The following is a 9,655-nucleotide window of genomic DNA, read 5'->3' on the forward strand; positions in this document are numbered from 1 at the left end:
AGCCATCTTTATTAAATGTCTAGCAATAAAAAGGTGTGATAAATGACTAGAGATGACTCAGGAGTTAACACTTTGTGCTCTGCCAGGTGGCAGAAGTCCAGTTCCCAGCATCCTCATGATGGCTCACAACTGCCTGTAACTCTGGGTCTAGAGATATAATTCCTTCTTCTGCCCTCCATGAAACCAGGCCTGCACATGTTACACACATCTGCAGGCAAAACACTTAAACAAATAAAATAAAAATTAAAAGAACATATTAAAATGGTTTTTAACTCATTGTGTCCTTAACAATTAAAATCACCATCTATCGCTCAAACCTGCTCCTCAATGAAAGAAAGGCCCTGTACAGCTGGAGCAGTCTCCTCCCAGCAGATGCTCTGATTGCCACAGGACAGATCTTTCCAAACTCTCTTCCTCACTCAGTTGGCCTCTCCTGTTACAGGGACGAGGAAGATGACTTACATGATGCTCACAGTGAGACCACAGTGGATAGTGATGTAGATGATGAAGATGACCTGCAGGAGAAGGAAAGCTTTTTGAAAGTTTATCCTCAGGTGAAACGGGAGCTTGAGGAGAGCATCAGGAAGCTCCACGCCCTTGCAGACAAGATTGACAAGGTGCACAAGGACTGCACCATCACACAAGTGGTGGCAAGCTCCACCGGTGCTGTGTCTGGAGTCCTGACAATCCTTGGTCTCGCTCTGGCACCTGTGTCAGCAGGATTCAGTCTGGGACTTTCAGCCACAGGCTTGGGACTTGGGGCAGCAGCGGCTGTGACGAGTGTTTCCACAACCATTGTGGAAAAGGTAAGCACAGCGTCGGTGGAAGCTGAAGCCAGCCAGCTTCTGGCAAGGAGCAACAACACTGGAAATGATATTAAAAGCAATGACACTGAGAAGATCATTAAAGAAGTTGTGGAGAAGAACACCCCCAGGCTTATTTCTGCATCTAAGAATTCCTTCCGGAACCTGGAAGGCATGAAGAAGAACATTGATGCCATCAAGCTGACCAAAGCCAGCCCTCGCCTGACAAATAGTGCCAAGCGTCTAATGACCACAGGGAAGGTGTCAGCCCGAAACACTAGACAGGTGAAGAAAGCCTTTGGAGGCACTGCACTGGCAATGACCAAAAGAGCCCGGATCATGGGTGCAACCACTGCAGGTCTCACCCTTGTGCTAGATGTGGTCAGCCTCATACAAGAATCAAATCATTTGCATGAGGGTGCAAAGGCAGAGTCTGCTGAAAAGCTGCGGCAGAAGGCTCAGGAACTGGAGCAGAAGTTGCAGGAGCTCATCCGGGTTTATGACAGCCTGACTCAGTGACCTCTTCTTCAGTGCAGCTCAGAGGACTGAGGGTGGGGTGTGCTGGGCAGAGCCATGGACTCCTCAATGTATCCTCTTTATACCAATGCCGGATGGTGGTAGTGCCTGCTAGAGGAGAGGCCACATCAAGAGAAAGGAAGCCAGGACAGAGGTGGAACAGGCTTGTTACCTCCCACTAGACTCCACCTTCCTCTTAGATCTAACAACCTCCAGCATCCCACATAAGGACCACGCTCCCAAGCTGGGGTGCACATTCAAGGCCTGACTAAGCACAGCATGGCTGCTCCTCAGTCACACCCACCACACTGCTCCTAACTGAAGCTCACCATCCTCACAGGTCCCTGAGCTGTCAACTTTCCCACTGCTTTCTGATAGAGACCATCTCCTCCTTCCTAGTTTTGCCTAATTCTGTGTTTATTCCAAATATTTCCAAATCTTACAATCAAACTTTGGATATGAATTCTATTTCTTTCTTCATGGTTTGGTCACATGGAGTGATGCGTGCCTTTGATGAAATACTCAAAGGGTAGAGAGGAAGGAATGCTGGGAACATCATCTGCACGGTCATCAGAGGTTCTTGGTTTTATGTGCCAGCCGTGGGCTCTACAAGGAAGGAGAGGTGACGGGATATGGCTGGTGAGTTCTACGCTCTGCAAGCAGACTCTTGAAGATATCACAAGACTTAATTCCTGCTGAAGTTTCAGATCTGCTGCCATAATTGGATGAGATCTGCTGAGATGCACATGGAGGCTCCACTTGGTCCATAATATCTGAAGAATAAACCTATAAACACCGACCTGGTCATGCTTTGTATATTTTCTGTAAATGATATCACATGTTTTCTAGATTGTTGACTACAGAAAGTTGATAATTGCCATTCTGATTCTTATCATCTCCTCCTTTACAGACTGTTTTCTTTATTGTGGTTTAACAAGAATATTTCAGATTTATAAGAACCATTTTCCTTCTTTTTGTTGCCACCCCTCTGACCACAGATGCACCCTGAGGCTGCAACAGTGAGCAGGGTCCCCTCCCCCCTTGCAGCTCAAGCGGCCTTCTTCCCAAGTTCTGAACACTGGCCTGAGATATGACCTGTGTGTATTCTAGGTCTTGTCCATTAGAGGAACATTCTTGTGTTCCACAGCCCCTCTGTCTTTCCTTGGGCTGGAATGATTGGCTAAGGGAAAGCCTGATGTGGATGTAACCATCTCCCTGGAGGTGGAGAGCAGTGACAGAAGGAGTCATGGGCGACCTTGGGAAAGAAATCTATCTGCATCCTGAGCTGCCTAGTACTTGCTCCTCAGTGTCCAAGTTCATGGCGCCCTCTCTACTGTTGTGCTCATGTGCCCATGTTAGCGAACACTATGCCAGCTGCTTGGCATTTGTCTGTTAACTAACTCAGGAGCCATCACCATAGCTCACCACATCCTTGACCTTGAACCCTGCACTCTCCCCTGACTCCATCAGTCTGGCCATTAGGACACAGATTACTTGAAGAGCCTGTGCCTTTGTCACTGCACTCTTCCAGGCTCTCGGGACTCTCAAAACAACTGCACCATAGCCCTTTCAATGAATGATCGCTTTAGGTGTCCAGTGTCTGTCCACATAGTTCCCTGCAGCTTCCAGTCCATGGTCACTTCACCTCCATGGTTCTGCCCACCAGGAACACACCTTTCTTTACAAAGGAGACAAACAAGCATGGTGGGTATGGGGGAGATGGCCTGTTGTCACTTCTCATAGATAAAACAATGATTGGTGAAAGTATTCTAGTAGGTATCCAAATATTTTCAAAATAGAGATACATTTAAAAAGAACTTAAAATGAATTTCTATGATGTAATAATGTATCTCAGGTGTTAGAAGTGCTCTTAGCAAAAGAAAAGGCTATGGACAGAGACCAGTGAGGCTCAGAGATGAGTAGAAGCCCCAGAAAGGGACAGGGGAGATGGACAGTGTGAAGGAAGGACAGTGCAGAGGAGGAGCTGTGACCATGTTGTCCCTGCTGAACACAAGTGACAGGCAGCAGGACTATGCCTGCAGCTGCTGCCCCCAGAGATGTCTGCACTGAGCTCAGGCACCAGGGGTGTCCTGTATGTGGGAAGATAGGATGGTCCTCATGATGGGCTGTGACTCCTCAGCCACAAGAAGGGAAGGATTCATGGTGTCCACAGCACTGCAGATGGCTGTCCCTGGCAAGTGCTCAGTCAACAGAGAGCCAACTGTAGCAGGTGTGACTTCTGATCCTGGTTATAAAAATGATGGATACGGGACTGGAGAGATGACTCAGTGGTTGGAGGCACTGACTTTTTTTCTCCAAGGGGCCTATGTTCAAGTCCCTGTGCCCACATGGCAGCTAACAGCTGTCTGTAACTCCAAGATCTGACACTTTCTCACGGGCTTGCCTGTGGGCAGAATACCAATGCACATAGAACAAAAGTAAATAAATTAAAAAGAAAAATGATGAAAACTGTGGAGAGTCGGGGGGGGGGGGTGCTTGGGTGTAGGAAAAGCACAAGACCCTAAAGAGGAACACCAGAGTGTCTTTGTAGTGATAGAAAACCTTGATTGTGGGCTGGAGAGATGGCTCAGTGGTTAAGAGCATTGCCTGCTCTTCCAAAGGTCCTGAGTTCAATTCCCGGCAACCACATAATGGCTCACAACCATCTGTAATGAGGTCTGGTGCCCTCTTCTGTCCTGCAGACATACACACAGACAGAATATTGTATACATAATAAATAAATAAATAAATATAAAAAAAGAAAAGAAAACCTTGACTGTCACAATGGTTCTATGAATAATAACCAAGAACTACAGCAAACACAAGAAATGGCAGCAAACAGTCAACACCAGCAAAACTGCAGTGTGTTCTGTGGTCAACTTCACCGGGTAGGCACGACAAAGAAAAGCTGTTTACCACATGGCAGCCAGCAAGCAGCAAAGATACACAGGAAGGAGACACAGCCAAGACATAGCATCCAATGTCCGGCTCCCAAGTGAACCACTGTATCTTTTATAATTTTTTTTTTTACAAATGCTGCAAGATTCCTGGCAGCAGTAGGCAGCAGAAATGCTGTAGGTCCCAAATGGTGGTGGCGGGCCATGTGGCAGCAGACAGCAGACCCTGGGAGCAGCCAGTCCCAGGCAGAGATGGCTGCGGGTCCCCGAGCAGTGGCTGGTCCCAGGCAGGGAGATACATGGCGGGTGGGCAAAAGACAGAGACATGGATAGACTCGACTTGCAGAGTAAGGTTGAATATTTATTCAGGTGGTTATGGGGGGAGGGGGGACAAAGAGAGAGAGAGAGAGAGAGAGAGAGAGAGAGAAGAGAGAAAAAAGAGACAGAGAAGGGAGGAAGCGGAGAAGTGGGGAAGCGGAGAAGGGGGGAAAGAGGCAGAAGCAAAGCTGCCTTTCTGAGAGGAAGATGGAAAAGAGAGCAAGCTCAAGCCAGAAGCTGAAGATCAGCCTGCCTCAGCGGATGGGGGAGGGAGTGGGCGTGGCTCGTCTCTTAAAGGGACCAGGGACCAAAACCATAACTATCTCTATGTATACTTCACTTCCTAATACAGTATTTAGAATTTTATTCATTCAGTAAGTTAAACCAATCAAGCCAGAGCCTTCTCCAAGCAATCTCTGCAAACTCTGACCCAACCAGAGGCAAGCTCTATTAATCTTCATATTGTCTCGCAATTCAACCACGGGGACAGTCACGATGACCATTCCCACCTCGCCTTCTTCCCTGCTGTTTCTCCATGATGAGTTTGATGCTATGCAAGGAGAAAATGTGAAAGGTTTTTTAAGAACCCTGACATTTCAGGATGGATTTGTAGAGTTGATCTTCCTCTCCATACTGGGCAGAGTGTGATGGTGGCCTCAGGTTGGCATGATGCTTGCCCCTCCTGCCTTAGACACCATGTCTTAGTTTCTCCTACGGCTGGTCTCTGGCCTCTTTCTGGTTTGAGGTATCTTTCCTATTGTTTTTGTCTTAAGATAACATATTTGGTATCTTTACTTATGACAGAGGGTGACTTTATGTTGTCAACAAAAATACCTCGAGTGCATCAGCGTTCGAGCTCGAGGAATTCAAGAGCTCCCATCTTTGTTTCCCAAGACACAAGGCTGCTGGATGATGGCTCCCCTATGAACCAATGTCATATGGATGTCCCTACTCCTGTCCCTGTAAACCATGATGACGGCACTAACTGGTACTGATTTTTGACTTTGATGTTCCAGTAGAGACGTAGATCCCAGTGGCCTCCATTAGACAGTCTTTCTGAAATAGCAGCTCTCCTCCACCACCCCTGGATTGTGGAGGCCCAAAAATATGAGCCTATTTCCACCTTGTCAGAGGGTCAGGGAGTTTTGGCTTGCTCAAAGTTGTTGACAAGTGTGGCTACGCACCCTAACCTAGGGCGTGGTTACTTGGTGTTTGGACATTAAGATGACCCAAACAGGTAGATCCACTCCACTATGACCTAAGGTCAGAGAATTCTAACATACTTCTGTTCCTTCTCTTGAGTAAGGCTTGACCTAGGGAGTGACTGCCTTCAGTATACTTGGTCTAGTGTGGGTTCAATGCCTAAGCAACAGAATGCTTTTCTCAAGAATTAATGACTTGGCTGGGCGGAGGTGGCACACACCTTTAATCCCAGCATTTGGGAGACGGAGTCAGGCAGATCTCTGTGAGTTCGAAGGCAGCCTGGTCTACAAGAGCTAGTTCCAGGACAGCCGTGGCTGTTACACAGAGAAACCCTGTCTTAAAAAAAAAAAATTAATGACTTGACCAACTTGATGTCTTAAGTACTGAAGCAAGTGACTGTGCTAGTTGTCCTTTGTATCACGTTAAAACAGTCTTTCACCTTCTCCCCACCCCCACCCGCTATTGTATTGGGATATAAAAGTGTATGGAAAATTAAACCCAGTGATTTCAGTATTCACTGGAACTCCCTCCTAGTACTATCCTGCTTTCTGTTTCATTATTTTCTTTTTTTAAATATTTATTTATTTATTATGTATACAATATTCTGTCTGTGTGTATGTCTGCAGGCCAGAAGAGGGCACCAGATCTCATTACAGATGGTTGTGAGCCACCATGTGGTTGCTGGGAATTGAACTCTGGACCTTTGAAAGAGCAGACAATGCTCTTAACTTCTGAGCCATCTCTCCAGCCCTGTTTTATTATTTTCAAAGACTGTCTTTGTTCTCTTTACTAACTTTTCTAATCCCCATTTTCCTACCCTGGTAAGTGGTATACCTGCCACAGCTGGTCTCCAACGCAGATCTGCTAGGCCAGCTGAAGCTCCTGATAGGGGCACTTCACAGTCTGTAACGAGCGTGTTTGAACTTCATTCGGTAGGACAGGATCTGCACAACCACGCTGTCAATGGTTCCTTTGGAGTTAACCTTAATTCTAGGTGTCACACAACAGCTCACGAGAAACACAGAAATGGCCTTAGTGTCTCCGATCCCTCAGAGTTAAATCTTAGTGAGGAAAAAGTAGAATCTCGGAGACAAGGTAAGCCTCCTGCCAAGAGGGACAAGACCAAGCTGCCTTTGAGTTCCCTCCCTATATAATTTACTGACTAAAGATGAGATGTAACAGATCTTTCTAGTTTTAATTTGATTTCTATTGCTGTAATAAAGAAGGCCAGGAGAGGAGAGGGTTTCATGGACCTATTGCAAGGGATGCCAAGGGACACGCAAGCCAGATCCTGTTTCTTCTCTGATCAGCAGACATCAGAGGTAGCCTGTGTCCTTGTGGATCCCAAAGAGTTATGTAAATTTGGTCAGTATATGACCGTCTTGACCAGCTCACCTGAGGGATGCCCCAGACCCAGGGAGAATAGATATGAGGAAGATTCAAAGGTTGCACACGATCCTGCCTCCCTTCCTTCAAGCCTGTTCTATGACTTGGGTCTGAGGAATGAATGACAGACAGGGACCGTCCTGTGACCTCTGTGTGGTCCTGGCTTGGTAGATTTGGAGTTTTACAAAGCAAGTAGATTGTGCATCTGCCTGGGAATCTCTGCCTGTTGAGCTGTCACCAATCCCTGATCTCTGATCTTGCACCAGCCTTGCTATTCTTTCAGCCATTGGCTGTCCACCTCTAAGGAGAGGTCCCCTGGAACTTCTCCCTCCCTAGAGGGATTCGGGCCTATCTGTTCACCCTGTTCTACAGAGTTCCTGCTTATCCACTTATTCTTCACGCCAAAATAGACTGACTCTCCTGTGTCCAGGCAAGAACAGTGTGGAGGGAAGACCTTGAGAACCTAACTCCGACCGCTCATTGCCTTCACGTCTTGGTTCATTTTCTCCTCCCCTTGCCCCTTCTATTCTTCTTCCCTGACTTCTTTCTCTTCTCATTTTCTTCCTTGTTCATGCCCCATCTCATTTTCTCCCTCCTTCTCTTTCTAGTTCATACAGAGCCTTCCTGGGTTTGGGGGTCACAGGGAGCTGGCCTGCATTCAGCTGAGAGTTGCAGGGCACATTCTCAGAAGCTGGAATCACAGCCATTTGCTGGAGCAAGCATTGCCAGCTGAGGAGAATCACAGCAAAAAGCAAGGCCTCGCCTTGTTGATCAACCTGGGATGCCACCCACACATTACGTCCACACGGGGATACTCCAACAGTGTGTGTGCCTTGATGTGTTGGTGCCTCTGTCCTTCCTGGTCTGCATTTTTCTCTGATTAGGGGGAGGAGCCCTGGTTTCCAGTCTTTGCCCATCTAACAGCACAGAGAAGGGCCTGGACCAGATGGTCCTAGAGTAATATAGTTTCCTCTACCAAAGCCCACGCACCTGAAGAGCCTTAGATTTTGTTTGGAATTGGGATTCAACAAATTCCCTCAGATATCCCTGATGAAAAAATTTCATTTTTTTAGTTTTATGTGCATAGGTGTTGTGCCTGTATTTGCACCATGTACTTGCCTTGGAGACCAGAAGAGGGCATCAGATCCCCTAGAACTGGAAATATAGGTGATTGTGAACTATCAAGTCGGTGCTAACAATCAAACCTGGGTCCTCTGGAAGGACAAAGTGCTCTTAACCGTTGAGCCGTCTCCCCAGCCCACCTACTGAAATTGTTTTATATTCAATCTGTACCAGGCTGAATAATGACCTCCCGAAAAATGCCCTAGCCTGTCCTAGTGGTCCAAGCCTGTAATCATAACTAGCCGGGAGGTTGAATGTGAAGATTGTATAAAACAGTCATCTTTTTGCCAGATGGTGGCAGCACACACTTTTAATTCCAACACTCGGAAGGCAGAAGCAGGTGGATCTCTGAATTTAAGCCAGTATGGTCTACACAGCAAGTTCCAGGACAGCCAGAGCTACACAGAGAAACCCTGGCTCAAAAAATCAAAACAAAATTGATTTGTCAGCCTTGTTCTGAGAGATTTCATTTTACCAGCAGCTCTTGACTCTGTTTTAATGATGGAGGGTGACCCATACCTCTGCATGGACACATGGACGCACCTTCTGCCCTGCACCCCACACCACAAATTGCTTCTCTGGGGCCTCCCAAGCGATTTTCCCTGTGAAAATGACCAGGCTCTCAGAGACCAGTGCAGCCATGATTCAATGCGATTCAGACACCTACATCCGTGTGATGCTGTATTTGAACACACGGAGAACACAAAAGCTAAAGAGCCATCGAAATGTCCACTCTTCAAAGGAAGGCCTGGAGGGCCAGAGAATGCGTAGCAGTGTAAATTCCCTTCGACCAGCCCTTACTGGGGCAGGAGGGAAGCTGTGAAAGGAAAAATGGAGACACCAGGGAGTTAGAGACGCCAGAAGCATGGAACATTAGCCCAGGGAAACTGCAGGCCTGGAGGAAGGCGCAGGCATAACCTTCAGAGATCCATCCCTGGGGACTCACATATGTCAGCTAGTCCTACCTCCAAAGGGTTCTGCAACCTCCCGAAATAATACCACCAACCATGGAACACACTCAGGAAGGAGAAAGTTTACAGTATTCCCGAAATGTCCACACGGGGGCTCCCGCACTCTTTAAAAAGGAGGCTTTAGAGCAAACAGGACCCAGAGAGACCAGAAATCTCTGCGGCAGACAGAGCTGAGCCTCCCTCCAGGCCTTCCCTTCACAGCCTTCTGCTTCTGAAGATTTCCTTGTAGGCTTCCACGTTTCCTGGGGGGAGGTTCGAATATCCCGAGCGGTCTTAGAGCCATGATCCATGGCTAAGAAACTGGCAAAGGGCTGTACGCAGGGGGAGGAGTTGAGCAAGCAGGCAGCTAACCTGAGCCCTGGAGAGCTTCCGCGTTATCCCCCTGCACCAGTAAAGAAAACCAACATGCTGGCACTGTCTTTGTCACGTCCTCACACAG

General features: G+C 47.4%; 1 protein-coding gene across 1 annotated transcript in view; it reads left to right on the forward strand.

Annotated features, from left to right (window-relative positions):
• LOC121461232 (apolipoprotein L3-like) overlaps positions 1 to 2,118 on the forward strand; it is a 10,502-nt gene extending 8,384 nt beyond the window's left edge. The window contains exon 5 of the mRNA XM_041672191.1: positions 443 to 2,118. Within this exon, the coding sequence (XP_041528125.1) occupies positions 443 to 1,322 (880 nt within the window). The 3' untranslated portion in view covers positions 1,323 to 2,118. The remainder of the gene's footprint in view (positions 1 to 442) is intronic.
• Positions 2,119 to 9,655: the final 7,537 nt, after the last annotated feature.

Source organism: Microtus oregoni, unplaced genomic scaffold (genome assembly GCF_018167655.1).
Source record: "Microtus oregoni isolate MIOR12 unplaced genomic scaffold, Mior012 000022F_ref0000154, whole genome shotgun sequence".
NCBI classification, from domain to species: domain Eukaryota; kingdom Metazoa; phylum Chordata; class Mammalia; order Rodentia; family Cricetidae; genus Microtus; species Microtus oregoni.